At 38.6% G+C, this 21,282-nt stretch overlaps 1 protein-coding gene across 6 annotated transcripts in view; it reads right to left on the bottom strand.

Moving 5' to 3' along the window:
• The window catches only part of LRCH2 (leucine rich repeats and calponin homology domain containing 2), an 89,722-nt gene that overhangs the window by 43,158 nt on the left and 25,282 nt on the right, over window positions 1-21,282 (bottom strand). For 2 of the 6 annotated variants that reach the window (XM_054038996.1, XM_054038995.1), the window contains exons 2-12: window positions 16,577-16,721; window positions 14,869-14,995; window positions 11,561-11,666; window positions 11,337-11,473; window positions 9,557-9,690; window positions 8,139-8,226; window positions 6,694-6,805; window positions 6,274-6,371; window positions 6,118-6,185; window positions 5,802-5,906; window positions 3,220-3,297 (exon numbers count right to left, since the gene is read on the bottom strand). In XM_054038996.1, coding sequence (XP_053894971.1) covers window positions 3,220-3,297; window positions 5,802-5,906; window positions 6,118-6,185; window positions 6,274-6,371; window positions 6,694-6,805; window positions 8,139-8,226; window positions 9,557-9,690; window positions 11,337-11,473; window positions 11,561-11,666; window positions 14,869-14,995; window positions 16,577-16,721 — 1,198 coding nt within the window. Of the gene's footprint in view, window positions 1-3,219; window positions 3,298-5,801; window positions 5,907-6,117; window positions 6,186-6,273; window positions 6,372-6,693; window positions 6,806-8,138; window positions 8,227-9,556; window positions 9,691-11,336; window positions 11,474-11,560; window positions 11,667-11,801; window positions 12,002-12,727; window positions 12,821-14,868; window positions 14,996-16,576; window positions 16,722-21,282 lie in introns of those variants that run through there. The other 4 variants (XM_054038998.1, XM_054038997.1, XM_054039000.1 and 1 more) reach the window with 3 other exon arrangements.

Below are 21,282 nucleotides of genomic sequence, written 5' to 3' on the forward strand. Positions count from 1 at the left end.
CATTTTTTACACAAGAGGCCACCACATCAACTGTTCTCATTGGGTTTAAAGCCAGCCAGCCTTCAGCTTAGAGGCCCAGTCAGTATCTACCCAAAGACAGGAGACAGTGGGGCCTGGGAATGCAGCGTGAGAGCAGTCAGGAAGAATGTACAGGTGGCTAGTGAGGCCCAGCATGGGGAGCAGGGGACTGGCAGTGGGGTTTTGAGCAGGAGACTGCGGGAAAGGCTGAGAGAATTGGGAGGGAGTCAGAACAATGATGGGGAGAATGGCGCTGAATAAAATGGCAATTACCCTCCTCAACCCTGGAATGGGCAACTGAAGTCACCCTCAAAACAGCTGGTGGCCTATGCTTGTGTGTGCATTTAGGGGTGGATTATTACCCTGAAACAATCACACACTGTGTAGAAAGAGATGGGGCTGCCCCCTTAAAGGATTAGAAAGACAGAAGGCAAACCAATAAACAGAGCAATTTTTATAACTGAACATTTTCAAGCAAGTCTCATGCTATTTTGGGGTTGGACTCAGGATTTTTGAATTCTTAGGACAGAAAATGTTGCACTGTAATACTCCATTGTTCTCAGTCCTGCTCACCGTGAAATCAAAGTGTACTCTTAAATTACACAAAAACCTAGAATTCAGTAATAATAATGATGATGATTGATTGATGATAATAATGATAATAAAAACAAATATGTACTAGAAGGATAAAGAGTAAAATTGGGAAAGTGAAATAGACACCTACATTTTAAGTCACAGATTAATCATTCTCTTACAACTGTCTTTAGTAGCAGTGAATTAATTTTAACTGTGGACTTGTATCACAGGCTTTCATTCAACCTCATCATAGGTGGCTCAGTTTAATGGTACTATAAACACTTTTCAATGACAGGGTAAGTGTTGTATGGTGGTGTGACTGTACAAATCTCATTCAACGCAATAAAATCATGCAGATTAAACTCTGAAACTGGAAAATATACTCCCTCCAGTCCACATTCCCTATATTCAGTCTTTAAGGACTGAATATTTTGGGGTGTTTTGACGTAGGGAAAAAAAATTTTAAGTATCCAGAACAAATACTTACATAAGACTACAATGTTTGTGCTATGTGATATAGCAAATACTGTAATATAATGAAACCATTTTAGGATCATTCGTTTTCAGGAAATATTTCCACTGAAGTCAGTGGACAATTTAGAGGATACTGATGGTAAAATAAGACCCTTGGAATAGAATTGAAGATTAAAAAAAATGGAATAATTTGAATCACTTAACTTTGATGTCACAACTGAAACTGTCAGTGTAGATAAAATGATTTCATGTAAGACTGACATGCAGTTATAGAAATAAGCCGTTTGACACATTAAATACTAACGATGTGTGCGTTTTTGCTGGTTGAAGCTATTTCCGTTAATGATACAAGTCATTGATGTTTCCAATCATTAAAAACCAAGACATTTATATGGGTGTTCAAAAAAATTTTAAATACTGTACTTCGTAAAAATAAATTCAGAGCTTTTTTTCCAGTATTGAAAACAGTCTGGAACGGTATACTCAAAAATGAATTCTTAGAGTAAATGCACTAGTAAGTAACAGCAAATTCAGTATCTGTCAGGTTAGTGGTTGGATGTTTGACTAGTCAGGGCTTTTCGAATTTCCTGTGAGACTGAATGACAGAGCTAAATGGATTTTTGCAGGTTCGTTGGGAAAATGTTGTCTACAACCTGTTTATAAAACTGCATGGAAGCTAATTAATCTGTATTTACTAAGTTTCCAAGCCCAACAGTTCAAGGTAAAATTCTCTGAACTGGAAAAAAAGAGTCATTCGTTCATTCCAAACATTGCCCCACTCCTTGAGAACATTATACTTTTCTCAAAAAACAAACCAACCACCAGACATTAGAAAGCTTTGTAACTCCAAAACTAAGATTCCATTTTATAAAAAAAAGTCAACAAACTGAAGGGTCTAATGAAAAATGAATGTGTCAAGTCGCTCACAAATTCTTAACTCAAGTTATTCTCAGAGTGATGCTACCAGGACAGATTCCACCATTTCCATCCACATCACATCTCTTCACACTCAACCCTCACTCTTTATAGTACATGACAATCAGTGGTTGAAGGGAGTCTGGCCTTATTTATCACTAGAAGAGTACTTCCGTATTTCTTTGCAAGACATATAGGATGAGTACCATCGTTTTTCTCCTGTTTAAAAAGATTCCATGTCCTGACAATTATACAAATTTTGCTGTACAGCAAACTAGTGTATACAATCTCCACCTGACCGTCATGAAGTTTAATTTTTGCATGGTAAATGAAAATCACTCAGATTTTCAGTCTTCTATTGACAGACATTACAAGTACAGCATCTTCTCCAAACTTCAGATTAGAAGGGATGATGGGGGGGCTGACCTTACCTGTGCTTACTTTCCAAAGTTTAATAGGTTGTTTTGTTTTTAAATGATGTGGAATCTTCACTTGGCATTAGTAGGCTCTAATGTTTGGGTTTCCTGAATACACTACACTGTTCTCAAGAATTTTCCAAGTCAAGTGAAAAATTGTGTCATGACACCTTAACTGGACGTTAAAAGATTTTTGCCTGGAAGTCCCCTTAAATTAAAATACTCAAGAATTGCTCAGTGACAGGAGTCCCTGCAGAATATGCCAGGTGTACAGGACCTTGGTGGGTCTTGCAAGTGGGGTAAGGAATTCAGATGGATTTTAAAATCAATAGGCAGAAGGACCCCATTCCTTTCAAGGCAGTATCCCATCTTTACATATGGCTCTTCCTTTCATATCCCAATACTGAACTTCTTGTACCCCACGTGGCTTTTACTGGTTGCCCACTCCCTCCATCTTGAACTTTGCAGAAAATTGTTATCTAGGGCAAGATAGAATATTTGAAATTTCAGGCTGGTTGCTTAGGTCTGGTGAAGTCAGTGGTAGGGACTGAAAAAAAAAATGTCAAGCTTACAATTGGAAATTACCGCTGAATAGCTAATGTTAAACTACCTAATGTTCTGAAATACAAACGCACTTCCTCTTGGACAATATTGAATGTGTTCATAACAATTTAGTTTGTGATCAGTTTTTTGGCCATTAAATATCCTATACTAATTCACTCAGTTACTTTGTTCTATTTTGCATAAGCCAAGTCTTGATAATATTGCTTTTGTCTAACATGCGATCTTCAGAGTTTTAAGCTCCACAAACACTAGATACCTGGATGCACGTCCTGCAGCCCTCGTCCTCTGGAAGAGTTTTTCACTGAATGAAGTTCTATAGGTTAATGGTCTCCGTCTGTATTCACATTTCATGTACACCAAACCCAGAGATGGAAGAAGGAAGCAGGAGAAGTTGATGGGAGAGGACAGGGAAGTCATTAGTATAGCAAGCAGAAAAGAAAAAGAGGATAGATTTCATAGGATTAAAAGAAAACATGCTAAATGATCAGAGTTAAGGTTAATAAGAAATTATTAGATTGCACAAATTTTAGAGGCGTCCAGGTGATCAGGTCAAAATTGCACAATCTAAATGTTTACAAAGTTGTAGATTCAAAACCAAAAATATTTCAACTGTTAATCTCTAATTCCAATTCTTATTGCTGTCACTACAAGGAATTATACAGTCACAAAAAATTATGAGCAAAAATCAGGGCCGACTTACATCTTGCTATATTTTGCTGACTGCATATAGTTTAAATCAGTGCTGAGTTTGTCTCCACATTTTAAAAAATGTACACAAATATTAAATACAAGTGTCACAGATATAGCAGTAAAGCTTAGCAAATCAATAGGTTCATGCAAGTATAACCATTGCAATGCCAACCAAAGCAGAATGTAGAGTTCTGAACTCAATTACTAAATACAACACATAACGGCTATGCTTAACAAAAGTAATTTAAAGCAGCACTAGGTTAGAAGTCTGGTCACAGAGGAAACGTTTGGTGTAACAAATGATGACATAAGGAGATTTACAACATGTTTTTCCAATATAATTATCACCATTTAAAAAAAACTAACATGACTGTTTTGAAACAATGTTTACTATAATTTTTAAATATTGTTTATATTTTATAGTACAGAAAGAATTCAAAATATTTTCTTTTCTAATTTCTTTTTTGCCAGTTGCCAGCTAACCAGGACTAAACATTACTGTTTCCTACTTATCTCTCTTCCTTAATAATATTTCCCTTCCCTATGGACACGTCCACATTCCTAAATACTTTAAATAGAATTACAAGTAATTAAAGCTATAGAAACATTCATATTATCTTTTCACACAGTTAATATTAAACTCAGCTAACACCAATTCATTAGTTGTGATATAATAAGTACTCAATGGGGATAAACTCTGGCCAATTTCTAAAGCTTGACAATATGCAGCTGCAATATCAGAATATTTTAGGGTTTAATATCTTTCACAATGTTTGAAGACAAACAGATGTGTAGCATCCCCAGCATCTCATTGCGATGCTGAAATTTAAGACACTAATGAAAACTGCATTCATCTGATTCTGGAATGTGTCATCTTGCTAGATTGCTGCCACACTCTCTCTGCTTCCTTCAGTCTTGCTCCTGCACAGCTGAGCACATTGGTGGGAAATCCTATGACCATGCAGATTCCCCTACTACAAATACTCTTTAACCCCTCTTAGTTCTGCCATGTTCCTTATAGAACACCACTTCTTCACCATCACTGAATGCCACATCCAGAAATCCATCTGCCAATGTGCCATTGACTCTCCCAAATAATCCTCTCAGAGCCCTTCCATTCAGGATTGCACTGGTTCTATTCCATTCTCCCCAACATCAAATACAAGCTTCTGGTCCTTATCAATAACTTAGCCCTTCCCTACTTATCCTCTCTTGTATCTTCTCATATTGCCTTCTTTCCCCTTCTCACTCCATCACCCGTTTTTCCCATTCCATGAGCACCTTTTTATTTTCTTCCTTGTTACACATATATATAGAATACCCTGCCCAAACTAGTCCATAAAACCACTCTCCTTTCCCACTCCAAATCCCTCCTCAAGAGCCCCCTCCTCTGCAATGCCCATTGGAAACTGCCAGCTAGCTAGATGGCCAGGATGGACTACTGCTATTCAACTTGTTTGTGTGTTTTATCATTTGAAAGACACATGCTTGAGCAAGGGTCCTCCCTCCTCATCCTTTAGCAAAATGTTATATCTTGGTAGTCTGAATGGAGGAGTTATCCTCTAAAATCTGGTATCCTGCATTCACTGAAAACTTCATATTCTGTAAAAATAACCAACCACACACAAGCAGTACATGGTGTTAAATGGTCATTTATAATCTATGCTTAGAGCATTTTAGCACATCAGCAATAATGCCAAGAATTTGTCATTACTAATTTCCATCATTTTTACATAGGAGTGTCTCACTTTGAAAACTGCCAGTGTTAAACACCTGATCAGATAATCAATGACTAGCTTAACATTATGAAACATAAGATGTTCACATCAAATGAATTTCCTGCTCTCCTTTCCACTAGATGAGCAATGAAAAAAATAATCATTAATTGCTATCTATCACAATATACAGGTTACATCTGGACACTGTTGCTTCTCTGTCAAGCGATTTTATGAAAACAGACAGGAGACACCCCCCCCCCCAAACATTTGGTATAAATTTGTTTGACTGTTTAATGTCTTTAGTTGCACAAGTCTATCCTCAAAGCTATAAAACAAACAAACGAGAGTTTTAACCAGACAACTTACATGGAAAAACAAATGGGTTAGACAAGTTGTGTGCCATGTTTACTGTAGTTGGATTTCGTATTACCTGTTTTTCTGCTCTTGTTGCAGTAGCTGAGCGGCTATTTTTCTCAAGTCAGTCACTTCTTTCAATTCATCATCTTCCTCTGCCAATAGCTGCTCTTTCTGAAGCCTGAAAGATGAACGTTCTGTTTTCAGCAGGTTATGGAAAGGCATGCATGTTTGGGGACTTGTTTTTTTTTTAAGCAAATGATCGTGTTACTTGAGAGCAAAAAAAACTTCCTAAAAGCTGATCTTCTGCCCAACCGCAGGTGCTTGTACCCACTATCGCAGAACTCTGCTTTGGAAATATTGACTTCTCAAGAGATGTTTATAAGGCCTACCTTTTTTCATCTCCCCACTCATCATTCCCTTCTATTTTCTGCAATTTCTCAGGGTGTTTTCCTCGTTCCTTATACAGAAGGAAAAAAAATTAAGAGTTTAGACATTAATGACCAAGATGTGTCATCTAATGTTTTCCACTTATTAAGTTACGTTACCTTAACATAAGAGACAAACGGTCCCATTTGTACATCTCCTTGTTCAGGAATAGCTGCATCTTCTGTGTTAGGGTCAATGTAATCATACACCTCCTGGTCTAGGGACGATTGATCAAGTTTGAAAAAAAGAAAATGTTAAACAGTTCTCTCAACCTAACGTTATTCCTAAGAGGTACTTGTGACAAAGTCAAATATAACTAATAAAGTGAGCTCTTGCTATATAGCTAGACAAGATTTTCAAAAGATGGCTTTTTCTTTGTTGTATGTTTGTTGATCTTATATTTATAATTTTATTACAATGTTGCCTGAGTGTAAATGCACAGATCTAATACATCATATAATCTTGTGCAGTGCTTAACGAAAATTATCTGCACCTGAAACAATAGAGTGTTTCTGTGTACTAAAAAGATTAGGCATTACCTTTATGTGAGTCAAATCTACTTCCTATTAAATGATTGTCATTCCTTAACGTCTGTTCCCTCGTCGATTCTGATACCTGAGAGTGAAGGCTGATTGTGTCATCATCAGATGGCTGCAAAGAATAATCAGAATTAAAACATGACTGGCATATTAATTACTCAGCTTACTGATAAGCCACAAATTACAACATAGAATCTGAATGTCGTTAAAGAGCCTACTATGAGGGAAGATTTAGGTGAAACACTTATAATGAATGCAAACTGTGGTCAAGACATGTTTCGTTTCATCTGAAAGACACTACGTTTTATTTACAGTGCCCTGCAGCCCAATTTTGGGGCCACTGGTCTCTTAGCTGAGTAAAGTGTGCTACCTACAAAATCAACAGTTTCTGAAGCACACAGACATTTCTCCACCCAAACAATTACCAAGCACAACCACACTTAATTAAAGGAGCTGTGATTCTGTCCATTAAGTTTGTGTGGCCACTTTACTTCTAATCAGTTTGACCTTTCTCGACATAATCCTGGAATACTCCTCCACTTTACAATTTCCTACGAACAATCTAATTATACTTCAGATGAATTTGCAAGTACATTTTTTTAGCCTAGTCTTAAATCTTCCCTTAGTCCCAGTTTTATAATTTTACCATATTCAATTTTAGTACTGCTGTTACTCAAACTGTAATTGATTACACAAAGATTCATACAGCTACATAAGCAAGCTATTGGAAAAATAGGATAAAAACCCCAATTCCCTTATAGTTTTTAAATGTTGTTGATAATATGGCTAATATGTCAATCAATAGTCCCCATTAATAAACAGCCAATGCAAAGAAAAATACATTATACCTCAACTTATATTAAAACAGAAATGATTAGAAAAACAAAAGCAACTCTCAAATTAATTGTTCCCTGTTTTAAAAAATGATCTTGCATTTTCTATCTGAAAATGGCCAAACAAGCCACCACTGATTTGGTTCAGAGTTCAATTTTAAAAAAGCTTGGAGTAGGGTGACAGAGCACCATGCAACTAATTAGGGCTAAATATTCAGAGGGACATATAAATAATGTTAATATTTAATATCATCATTCTATGCTTGACAGCAAGTTTCACCATCAGAAGTTGGTCCAATAAAAGATATTACCTCACCCACCTTGTCTGTTTAATATTCTGGGACCACAGCTACAACTACACTGTTTACAGTAAGTTTGTCGCACATTTTACTGAGTTCATTTAACTGCAATATGCATTGCATTTAAGCTTTCTCAAGTTCTACAAAGCACATCTGAATGACAAAGAAATAAGCAATTTAGCGCAGCAAAATTATGCACAAGCTAAACAATAAACTGCTTCTGTAAATGAAGAAAATTACTGTCCTTTCAGCCCTCTTCTATCAACACAGAAAAATAAAAAATATACAGTGAATAGTAAAAAAAACCACTCACTTCAGTTGTAGACAATCTTTTATCCCCATTATCACTGCCAATGCCAGAGTCAGGACCATGATTTTTATTGGGATAAAAGTCTTCCATACTATAACAAAGAGAAGGCATTGCAGGTAAGACAAGATCTCGCTTTTCTAAAGGGTAAGTGAAAGGAAGACACCATTTTGAAGATGTTTCCCCCCATCTCTCTATGGTTGCTGGGACAAAGGGTTTATTACTTTCTTTTACACCTATCTGTGACACAAGACCCACTATAGAAAGGTGAGAGGCTATTTTAAAGAAGGATATCGGATAGAAATTTAAGGTTGAGAAGATCAATTGGGTTATCTCGTCCAACTTCCCAAAAAATTCAGGATTGTTTCCCCGAAGTCCATTCAAGCGCTGTGTGAATTTCAAGTGCAATATTCTGCACTAACCCCCCACAGGGACACTCATTCTGCACTAAGAGTTCCTCCTCGCAGTTTAGCTTAATCCACTCTCCGTGCAGAATAAGAGTGTCCACGTGGGGAGCTAGTTTAAAATAGCTATTCCAGGCTATTTCCCAGTGTAGACAAGCCCTCAGGTGTGGTATTGTGTCTGATATCCAGCCTACATTCACATTTGTACATTTTCATCTCATTATGCTTTGTTAAGCCCCTTTGATAACTAACTCGTTCTTCTCTCACAGAGGTTGAATGTTCCAGAGATCCCTGTCACAGCAAACAGCTTTTCTCGGTTATTCAGCACCAAGTCAACAAATACTGGCACAGGGTGTGGATGAAATTTTAAGTATATTGGCAAGGGTAAAGTCTTGTGCTGTAGGTAATACAGTTTCCTAAAACAAGACTGGTTAAAGACTGTTGATATCAGATAGTTCTGAAGCAGTTAACAGAAGTATCTTAATTGAGAAAGTCCAGCAAAATACATTGCACTTTTTACTTCATTTGAACTTTTCAGTTTGATTTCTCTTGTTTTTCTGAAGCTTTGTAAGGTAATTCCTTATAAATTTATGCAGCTGGATCAGCATTGGAAGGCAGGCTTTCCATCTAGCAATACAGTTCTATTTTGAGCAAGCTCAGAGGAATATAACTTCAATACTAGACTGTACTGTAGTAGTATGAAAAAGAAAAGCTGCCCATTTCAAAACACGCATTCAAAATCCATCTTTATTCTAATTTCTGATGTACTCTACTACTGAAAATTTGAAAAAGTACAATTACTATTTGCTTTGTAGCAAAAGATAACAAGAATGAAGAGAGAGAATGTAATTGATATAATTCTTCTTGAAAGCAGTTAATCAATTAACTTGTAATAATGATGCCTTAGAAGTAAATACAACTATTAAAATCACATGACCTTATTGTGAGAGTAGTTCTCCATTATCCTAAACACTTATTTCATAGCAAACATTAAGTAGTTCTAAAGAAGAACGGTTATACCTGTCTGTGAGTGGCTGGGATGGGATTCTTTTACCCAGTGATGGAAGATCTAAGGAATCTGGTTTTTTATCTATTCTGAGGCATTCTTGAATACTGAGGAATTTAAATATGTGAACTTTGCCCTTTAAACATATCTGTTAAGAAACACATGAAAAAATTAATTTAGATGCATGGCATATTTATAATATCATACATCAGATACTGTCTACATTTAAGAGTTATTTTCATTTACTTTCTACTATTCAAATGAAAAAAAATGGAGCTTTAGTAGTTTAGCAGTCAGGGTGGAAAAAAAAATCTAATTGTCCAGAAGCCCAAGACAAGCAGACCTGCTCTTTGGGTACATAAAACTGCCAGGGCTGCCTGCCTGCCTGACGAGTAAGGTCAGCAGAGAAGGCTACCCGTGGTCTGAATGACATCAGGCACAGAGACAAGGTGGGTGACGTGATGTGTCTTATTGGACCAACTTCTCTTGGTGAGAGACAAACTTTTGAGCAGTGTAAGCTCGAAAGTTTGTCTCTCTCACCAACAGAAGCTGGTCCAGTAAGAGGTATTACCTCAACCACCTTGCCACTAATATTCTGGGAGCAACATGGCTACAACAACACTGCATACATCAGACACAGAAGCATCAGAATACCGATCAGAGGGAAAGGTACCAGGGTGGCTGAAGCCGCAACAAAGGTAAATAACATCTCAGGGATCAGGGAGGAAAGGAGCTGAGTTTGGACATTTCTGATACATGCTGTATGAAACTCACAATACATATCAAACTAAGCCAGTATATGGGTTATAAACAAACAAAATTAAACTCCAACATTAATTTTCTTGTCAAAGTTGTTTCTAATAAGTACAACTCATACAACTGTATTAAAGTAAATTTTATGATTATTTTCAAATGTCAGTAAGGGAAAAAACAAGTACTATATAATACCCAGATAAAAACTACGCTGACCTGGAGTCAAGGTTGTGTACGTATCAGTAATTTAACGGTTAAAAAAAAAAAAAAAAAAAAAAGGATGTAGCAATTATCTCCAAAACAAGCATCACAAGCCCAGGAATATTAGAATTAAACTTAAAAGAAATCCAAAGATGTTAAGGTATGGAAATGCAAAGATACCGCTGTTTGGGTGCCTTTAATCCACCCTGTAATGACGTTATTCAATAACTAATTCAATTACCATGCAATTATGACTAGTGCAGGATATTGTTTGTAGTTTCAGATTAGATTAAACTGATTTTTAAGACTTTTGGGGGTGGACCTTGCTCATTATGTTTCTATAGGGCTGGGCTGAGGAAAAGATCAGCAACAGAAAGCAGGTGGAAAGAACAAGCAGAAACATGGATGCAGAGAAAGAAAGATGTTTGTGTGTGGGAGAAAGATGACGGACCCTAACATTCACACCTACAATTTTTCTCCTGAGTTAAATCTTTGGATGTTCATGACAATTTATCAGACTACCCCATAATATAATCAGCATTAGCCTGATTTTCAGGGGTTTATTCATAGGTTGTTTTTTTATTTATTTATTTATTAATTAATTAAAGGATAGAATGGACTATTACAATTATCTAGTCTGGCCTCCAGATTAAGTACTGTAAAAGGTGGGATGAATGACTAAACTACAAAATAATGTTTTGAGCAAAGGATTATGGGTCAAGAAATGCCCTTATGATATTTTCTTGTGCCACTGCCAGTTGGTTGGTAATTAACCTAACACATCTCACCCTTTCTTAAAATCCTGGAAAAGTTGAGAAAATGGAAGTTTTTTATACTAACCTGTGCTGGTGGTATCTGCATTGGATTGTTATCCAAAATTATTACTTGTAAATGACGTAATTTCCTGTAACAAACTGGGATCTCTGTAATTTTATTACAAGAAAAATCCAGCTTTACCAAGGGAAGGTCTCCCAATTCTGTTAAGGGGGAAAGAGAACAAAATCAGACACCCTCATGTTTTGTGTAATTGACCTAGTTCAACACGAGGATGGTGAGCAGCTTACCATCTGGCAACACATGGAGATTATTTCTTCTAATGTTTAATTCTCTAAGTGACTGGAGTTTTCCTATTTGCTGGGGAAGGACCTGAATCTCATTGCAGCTGATATCCTAAGTAAAAGATAATGTGTCAATGAGCTGAATAGCTCGATTGAAATTAAACAAAGGAAAAAATTCAGTGAAAGCTATTACAAAAACATGTTTTAAAGAACGATATTCTCATTCCTTTTTTCCCCCTTTTCTTACCAAATTGAGAGCCGCTATAATCCAGCTCTCAGGAGAGTCTTCCCCAATCTGCAGCAACATTTGGTAGTGTGGGAGTCCAATCAAGGAGTCTAATCCAATGGACAAGGAAAGGCCACCTTGAGATTTGCACTGGACCCAATCAGGAGATCTGGATTTGATTCCCATCTGTCTTTTGTGTAACTGCAGACAGCTCACTTACATTCTGCACCTCTGCAAAATGGGGATAATAATTTTTCTTCTTCCCTATGTTACACAATCACCTGAGACCACTGGATCTAAAATGATGAGTCTCTACTGTAGTGGTTTCAAAACTGCGGGTTGCAACACCAAATGGGGTCACACCATCAGCAGAGCGGATGACGGCAATCCCTAGTGTGTGGAAAATGCCATTTTGTGCCACGCAGCATAACCTTGCATGTACAGTGAGTGCAAGGTCACGATGCATGGAGTACACCGTTTCACTCTACAAAATGGCATCATCTGCATAGTGTGACCTCACACGCACCAGACATACAAGGTCACACTTTGCAGAGGGTGCCATTTTGTAGAGCATCCTCCATGCGGCATGACTTCGCACATACGGAGCATGCGAGGTCACGCTGTGCAGAAGTTGCCATTTTGCTCTATAAAATGGCATCCTCCATGCTGTCTGTGGTCACCAGCAGGAAATACTTCATTAAGATAAGGTTGTGCTAGCAAAAAGTTTAGGAACCTGCTGCTCTACTGCCTCAGAAAAAAAAATATCATTCTGGTCTCACAAAGGCTGCTGTGGTTCAGCCACAGTGAATAAGCAGCGTTTACACCTACTTCTCACAGGTGTTGCAAGACTAAATTAATGTTTGTTCAGGCATTCATGTAAGTGTGGGAAGGAAACTCTCAACAAGGCGGACAACACCATAAGGTAGGTGGTGAAGAAGTGGATGTACCTTCCCCAGAGGGCCAATAATGAACTGGTGGACATCTTGCATAGGCAGGGTAGTGTCAACATCCTTTGAATGGTGATCTATGCAACACTGTGGTGATCACTCGCACATTCTGTCTTTTGACATACCAGGACACTATGGTGAGGAGCACTGCAGCCAGTGCTGTGCGTGATGTCAGCAGGAAGCGAATAGCTAGGGCCCCTTCCAGCCAAGATGTCGCCAAGTACTTGAGTGGCTCCCTGGAAGGCAAATTTGGAACAGACTGGGGAGACACTGCTTCACTTTGGACTTGTAGCCACAATGCTACACAATGGCTGCAGCAGCTTATTGGCTGCCTCTGGACATGGTATGAGAAACATCAGGAGCTGGGAGTCTTGGGGCCACAGGTCAAGAACGTCGAGCACACAGTCATTACTCTGACAGCAAGGACCCTACTCAAGAGGACACTGAACGATGCCATCCGTTGGCAGTAAGTGGAAAACCTGAGATGGAAGTTGGACCAGGTCAAGGCTTTCGAGGTGGCTTTTGAGGTGACAAGCAAGTGGGATGCCAGCAACCACTTCCTCCCCAGGGACAGCTTCACCTGATTTGCCGACTGGAAATTCATCAACAGGGCTTGGCTCAATTGCACTCTGCTGAATGGAGTCATTGGGACAATCAATGCAGAAAGTTTGACTGCGCTAACGAGACACTACCCCACATCTTGTGCAGCTGCAAACCCAACTTCGAAGCCTGCCAGCTGCGCCACACCACTATCCAAGACCACCTAATCAAGGCCATTCTACCAACCGTGGCAAAGGTTGCCGTGAACTCCACCGTCCTTGGAACAGAGAATCAACTGCGACTGGACATAGTCATTACTAATGAGGAACAGAAGGTGGTCGTCATGGTGGATGACAGTTCCTTTTGAGAACAGAACCCTGACCTTCTGCGGTACCAGAGCTCGAAAGCTGAAGAAATACACCCCCGTGGCTGATGCTTTGAGGGCCAGAGGTTACAAGGTTCAAACACATGGACTGATCGTGGGAGTCTGGGGCACCCGAGATCCTGGTAACAAGCGAGTGCTAGTAGAATGTGGAATCAGTCAGCTCAGTGCCATATTCAATAAATAGAGGTTTCCCAGATCGGTCTTTCATGTCAATGTATTAAGAGAAAGTTTGATTACTTACACATTTCAATGTTTAGTAATTCTAAATTGTTGTTAACTCAGTAAATGTACTTTGAGTTCTGCAATATACTGTACTTTTGTAACATGCTATCAGACACTGACCATGCAATAATTAAGTTGGCATTCTGCATCAATGTGGACCCAGAACTGTATAGGAGAGACTCCCCATAACCTGGAAGGATTAGGATCCAGGAGGTTCCTTAGCTTGTCCCTGCCACATGGCCTTTGGGAAAAACTACAGTGGGGAACCAGTCAGACTCCAGCCAGTAGGAGCACAAGGAGCCAAAGTAGGGAGCTCTGGACATTTTGGGTAGATCTACACAGTTTTGGAAACCCACAAGACCAAGCCTCCCAGCCCAAGTAAACAGATCACCCCCTCCCCGAGGCTTCAGGCCCGAGGCTCCAACCCAAGCCACAACTTCAAAGAGCGGTATAATGCACAGCTGTTTTTAGAATGCTAGCACTAGCCCTGCTAGCTCAAGTCTGTCAACCTGGGCTGGTAGACTTGCTCCCCTGGCTTCAAAACACTGTGTAAACATGCCATCAGAGAACTTCGCACAGTTTTGACTTGTCTTTCTTTGCCCTGTGCCAATCAGCTGTTAGCGCCACCCTCTCCATTCCCCTCACTTCCCCTTCCCTGCTAGTTTATCTCCTACGTAATTCCTTCCCTCCACCCCCACCAAAAAAATACAGGCAACAACATGACGTTTGCTACCGTCATATTGTTCACTCTGCTTTGGTCTTAGATCCCCTTCCCTGACCAGATGGGTGTCTTTCTGCTGTAAGCTCTTTACGGCAGGGACTGTGTTCTACTCTGTACAGTGCTTAGCATAACGGGACCCCACTCTTAGTCAGCCCTTTACACTACCATAATAAACTACTAATAGTAGTAATATCAAATGATAACTGATTAGTGCGGTAAAGAAGTATCTATACTGTAAATACACTGAACACTGATGTACACAATTATACTCACCAACTCCATCAGGTCTCTTAACTTTCCAATTTCTTCTGGAAGGGATACCAGCTTATTATTACTGACAACCAAAACTTTAAGTGGCAGGTCAAACAGGTATTTTGGCAATGTTGCTAAAAGATTTCGACTAAAAAGGGAAAAAAAGATTACATTGAGAGAGTCTCTTGAAGCTTGTATGAATTCCAAGAAAACATTCTCTCTGTTCCAATAGGTATTAAAGTACACAGCAATACCCCTCATTCAAATTTTAGCTGTTCCCCAGCGTGAATCACTTACATGAAAAAAGCCTGCCTTAGCCAAATAAATTCCATGTCCCCATTCACTTTGACTAAAATAGCGTTCTAGTGTAATAATTTAGCCTTCCAATAATATGATGTAAATCTAGGGAACAAGATGCAATTATAAAAACATTTCAACGTCTTGGCAGACCAGCCTGTACAAGTAATGTCAAGTGAAATGGACTCAAGATAAACAAGACAAAATAAGCAAACCCATTGACTTGTAAATTGAATCTCTGGGCTTGTCTACACTTGAAAAGCTACAGCAGAACAGCTGCACTTTAGAGTAGATATTACCTAGGCCAGGGGTTCTCCCCCAGAGAAGTAAAGCGCATCATGGAACAGGCCACCCAAATACCCCAAGAACCTGCTTCAATGCAGAAATAAAACCCCCCACTTAAATGTGCATTTGTTCTAGTTTTGTTTAAGGAGGTTTTTTCCTGCATCTTTTATCCCCAGAAGCAGGAAAGGATTGTGCTTTGCAGCCCTTTGCACAGGAAAAGAAAAACAGCGTAGGTCCCTCAGATGTCACTAGTGCTCTTTAAATCCTCCACAAAGCAGACCATTCTTACTCTGCAAATTTGCCAGTGCACAACTTCCTAAATATTCCTTCCTGTTTCAAATTTGGTCCTGTATCCTACATCTCCATAAGCGTCTGACTAAACTTCACTTGAAATTATGAGTTAAAAAAAAAAGGACAGGACATGGGGGGGGTAGCATTGGAGCTTTCAAGACATGATTAACAATTATTTTTCCTGAATCCTCTCTATCAGTCAAGTCACCTCAAACTTGGCAAGAACAAAATGACCAATGGTCACAAATCCCATATGCAAAATGTATAGTGGAAGAGATTATTCCAGAAGATTTTAGGTGATCAGGGACCAAAATTTGGGTATATTGTAGAAAACAAGTCTCAACTGCGCATGGGAAGGTTACAGTTTTCCCTAATGCCCCATACAATATTTATGTATACCGATTACACTTTATAAATAAGTCTTCCTGTAAAGCTGGTGTTTATTTCTTTTCTTTCGTCTCACAAGATCCTACGATTTGTTTTCAGTAATGCAGTCACCTCTCTCACTACTCATGTGTGTGCTAAGTCAATACAGCCTTCTGAACAGCATAATGCAGGTTCTATAGCCTATTTCCAACCTTCAGAGACACTTATCTGTATAGCACCAGAAAGAAAGGAAACTTCCATTAGCTTCTGCAAATTACGGTTTGGAATATGGTAATACAGTCAACTCCTTCCCATGAAGGAAGAAGGAGCTACTTGACCTACAACCAAAGACAAACTATAGAACAACGTTGAACAAGCTGAGAAAAAGCAGGGAACTAAACTAATCAAGGTCTTGAGGAGGATGAATGCCATCTTTCCTGATGGTCTATATATAATCCCTAGACATAAACAGGAAAAAAGAGTTACTCACCTAATATTAAGATATGTTAACATCTGCAGATTTTTGATGGTTTCAGGAATGGATTTGATGCAGTTGTGATACAAATTTAAAGTCTCAAGTGGTGCAAACAGCCAGACATCTGGAGGAATTTCAGTAAATCTGTTCTTTGAAAGATCTGAAAGGAAAAGATGGTTTTCTAAAAAGTCAAAAATTTAACCAAAATTGAAGAGATGCACAAGATAACTGCTGTCCTTGCCATGTTGCTGCAAGATTAGGTGTTTGATGTTTATAAGTATTTTGGTTTTACTAGATGTTGCTGAGAAACAACTTATCCATTCACCCTGTTAAACAGCATTATTTTAGCAGATTTATCATGCCTTTCTTCTCAAGAAAACACAACTGTCATGTCTTCCATTTAAGAAGTACTAATCAAACAGTTCAAAACAGAATAAAATCCAGACAAACTAATGCTAGGATTATTTTGGTGGGCAGAAGAGGGGTGTAGTTTCCACCACATTCAAGTCGCAATGGTGATATGTTTCAAAATGCAAGCCATCATTTGGAACTAAGTGGTTGGAACAAATTTGAATACTACAGACTATACGAAAAAAAGCTCCCATACCAATAAAAAGTTGCAACAATGACTTCATCAAGTCTAGATTCTCAAATCAAGTGACAGTTCATGTCGTCATCTTTGACAGGTGAGTACACTGGGTAGTTTTAATACATATCAATTTAAAAGTGTGATATGAACCCTGAATTCCAGAGGTATCAATAAGGCTGTCATTTAGTCATGGAGGACAGGGAAGTCACAGATTCCGTGACCTCCAAAGACCTCCGTGACTTCAGCCAGCGCCGGCTGGGAGCTGCAGGGTCCCCTGTCACCTGTGGAAGCATAGAACTGCCGGGTACCTGCCACTCCCAGGTCGGAAGGGGGGGAGGGGGGGGGAGAGAAGAGAAGGACCCCTGCTGCTCCCGGCCAACCTGGGCAGCAAGGGGTGGCCCTGCTGCCTGGAGCCACCAGCGGAGGGGGCCCCTGGAGTTCCCAGCCCACGGCAGATGCCCAGGCTCCCCATTTTGTTATGGATATTTTTTAGTAAAAGTCAGGGACAGGTCACAGCTTCCATGAATTTTTTATTATTGCTCGTGACCTGTCGGTGACTGTTACTAAAAATATCCATGACAAAAATCTTAGCCTTACTGATCAGTTAACCACCAAAAGTTTTTTAAAAAGGATGTCAAGATCCATAGCACAACAATATATATAATAAAGACAAGTGACTTCATTTGGATAGAACAGTAACCCCCTTTGAGTCCATTCTCACTACCAACTGAGTGATTTAATATCTGAGCAAAACCCATTCAGTAATTAAGTCATGACAGGACAGTGAGTGGGTGGGCAAATATCCACACAGAAGTACAGAAATGGGAGACTGGAACGGACCTCTATAGGTCGCTTAGTCCACTCCCTGGCACTGAGTCAAGTCTAAATATTATTCTAGGCTATCCCTGACAGGTATTTGTCTAACCTGTTCTTCATAACCTCCCACAACAGAGATTCCACAACCTCCCTAGGAAATTTGTTTCAATGCTTAACTACACTTTCAATTACAAAGTTTTTCCTAATGTCTAACCTAAATCTCCTTTGCTGCAATTTAAGACCCTTAGTGCTTGCGCTGTTCTCAGTGGATGAGGAGAACAATTTAACACTTCTTTATAACAATCTTTTACATACATAAAAACTATCACATCCCAGTGTTCTCTTTCCCAGACTAAACAAACTTAACAGCAGGCTTAAATGCATGATTTGTGTACCAAGCAGCAGTAACATCACATTAGAAGTAGACATCAGCGTAAGGACATTGCCACTCTCTAAGAACATTTGGCTTTTTATGCCAATTTTCAGTAAAGATCAAAGTAAAATCCTGGCCCCACTGACTTCAATGGCCAAGATCTCAGCCCACATTTTTAGAACAAAATAGATCCCCGAACATTAGGGTTTAAATGAGCGGTGACAACCTTTGCATCAAATTTTAAGTGTTAAAAAAGTAACTACTGTACCTATCTTTTCCAGTACAGATTTTTCATTCATGAATAATTTTTTTCTTTAAGAAAACGGGAAGACTGGGGAAGAGAGTCAGGCTTATGTATTTCTTTATACATTTGTGTAAGGCTTTTTCTTCAGGGAGTGGTTGAAGACTGTTCTTTACCTAAGCTGACAAGATGAGGTTAACAGCTTCTTCTCCCAAAATAATCCGTTACAATGAACAGTAAATTTACTTACAATTTAACAAATGAATTAATCCCATATTTAAGCTTGGAAGAATTAGATTTTTAAATTGGTGAAGATCATTTCACCCACACAACAGACAAAAAAAATATTTCCACTGATAAGTAAGGCAAAAGTAAGAAAAATGCTGCTTGAGAACATTGAGTTTAATTTAAGGATATTTATTTTTATATTTAGACATATGATGTTGACAATTTGTGTTTTAACTTTTTAAATCTCTAGATCTATGATCATTAAATAATTATAAGTAGTATTACAGCACTATCATTCTTCAGCGTTATCACATAGGTTAGATTTTTCCTCTTGCTGTTGAACAGGTCAATGAAAGATTTTTCCATTGGTTATGCACCCCTTTCATCATGTGGATATAAAACACAAAAAAATCCTTAAAAACAAACACTGATAGTCAAAATTATAAAAAATAAAATAAAATAAAATCTAGTTCTGCCAAGCCTACTTATATTGAATAAAATAGAGATTAAGGGCACACAATCTAGATAGACTACAGAGATGCAAATATCAGGGGGTAGCCGTGTTAGTCTGTATCCACAAAAACAACGAGGAGTCCGGTGGCACCTTAAAGACTAACAGATTTATTTGGGCATAAGCTTTCGTGGGTAAAAAACTCACTGACAAATAAGAGAGCACGACAACATGGAGAAACGCTATCAGGGCAAATGGAGCCCATCAATGCTTGCAGACTATTGCTGGACAGTGACAAGAGATGCTCCATTTAATGAATACAAGAGACAAGCCAAGAAGCGCTGAGTAGACACTGAATAGGACTAAACTATGTAAATAATAGTTTTTTTCCTTTTGTTTCATAATAAATTTTATTTATATAACCCTTTTGCTGATTTTTGAAGTGTTACATAAACAGGACAGGTGAAATATTATCACATAAAGCAACCATAAACACATGAAAAGACCTAGGTTTACAATTTATGATTAAAACTCTACACAATATACATAGACATAAAATGTAAAAACTTAAATATCTTAGAAACAGTAGCCAATCAAGTATCAGGGGGTAGCCATGTTAGTCTGTATCCACAAAAACAACAAGGAGTCTGGTGGCACCTTAAAGACTAACAGATTTATTTGGGCATAAGCTTTCGTGAGTAAAAACCTCACTTGCATCCGAAGAAGTGAGGTTTTTACTCACGAAAGCTTATGCCCAAATAAATCTGTTAGTCTTTAAGGTGCCACCAGACTAGTAGCCAATCAGTTGTTTTAATTGTCATATTTGAATTCAGCACATCAAAATACATAATAAATAGCACATTTCATCTCTGAAGCAGACGACTTCTCAAAAATTGTAGACCAGTGTAATAAAAGTGAGATGAATTATTTACATTCTCTGTTTCCTGATGCTGTCACATCCCCCTGCCCTCCAGAATATCATTACCTTCCAAACCAATTTCCCCCTCCACACACTGAACTTCCTTCCAAATCCCTTCCGTCTCATTTGTCCTCCTCTTTCACTCCCATTCATCTGCCTTCCATCCTCCCCAGTTTCTAGATTTTTAAGGCTTCTTTCCCCTTCTTTAATTCCAGTTTCTGGAACATCTCCTCCCGCTTTTCCACGCCCCGTCCCCAGCCCCATGAACTGTTGCAGACAAATCAAGGGAAATAAAATATTGTTTAAAACAAGGTTAAGGTTTAATCCAGACGCTTTTACACCACAGCTACTGACTAATCTGAGGCATTTTAAATGAATTAAATGCAGAAAACTGCAGTATAAAATTACAGTGCAACTGTTACAGGCATGCAGGCATATAAATACATTTTGCCACCACTGATGTTCAGACAGGTACACTTATGATAATTGTCAAAAGGAGGTTATGCGCCAAAATGCAGTATTGCATGTGGAAATAAGCTCAACTATGTGCAGTTCTCAGAATGCTTTTCATACACTTTGTAGACCTTTATTGCCATATATATTGTATCTTGCAGTTTAAGAAATTTCATGTCTCAAATAAAGAATTTGAAAGAACAGATTTATATGCTCAAACATGATTTAACACTAAGGATGGTTTCAAACAAAAGCAGATTAACACTGGTTAATACTGTCCAAACCCACGTTTCCTTCCCTGTTTGAAATATACCATTTATTATTACTTCCCTAGAAAACCTGGGCAGTGCAAGAGCTCAGTGGTTTGCGCATTGGCCTGCTAAACGCAGGGTTGTGAGTTCAATCCTTGAGAGGGCCATTTAGGGATCTGGGGAAAAATCAGTACTTGGTCCTGCTAGTAAAGGCAGGGGGCTGGACTCGATGACCTTTCGGGGTCCCTTCCAGCTCTATGAGATAGGTATCTCTCCATATAAACACAAATGTTATCTGCCTCATTGACAATCAACAGAGAAAATGTGTTTTGGTGAAGTCATATCATGCAAAAGGGAAATAAAGGCAATAAAATCCCCACATATATTCCACTATAAATTA

This window comes from Malaclemys terrapin, chromosome 9 (genome assembly GCF_027887155.1).
Source record: "Malaclemys terrapin pileata isolate rMalTer1 chromosome 9, rMalTer1.hap1, whole genome shotgun sequence".
NCBI classification, from domain to species: Eukaryota; Metazoa; Chordata; order Testudines; family Emydidae; genus Malaclemys; species Malaclemys terrapin.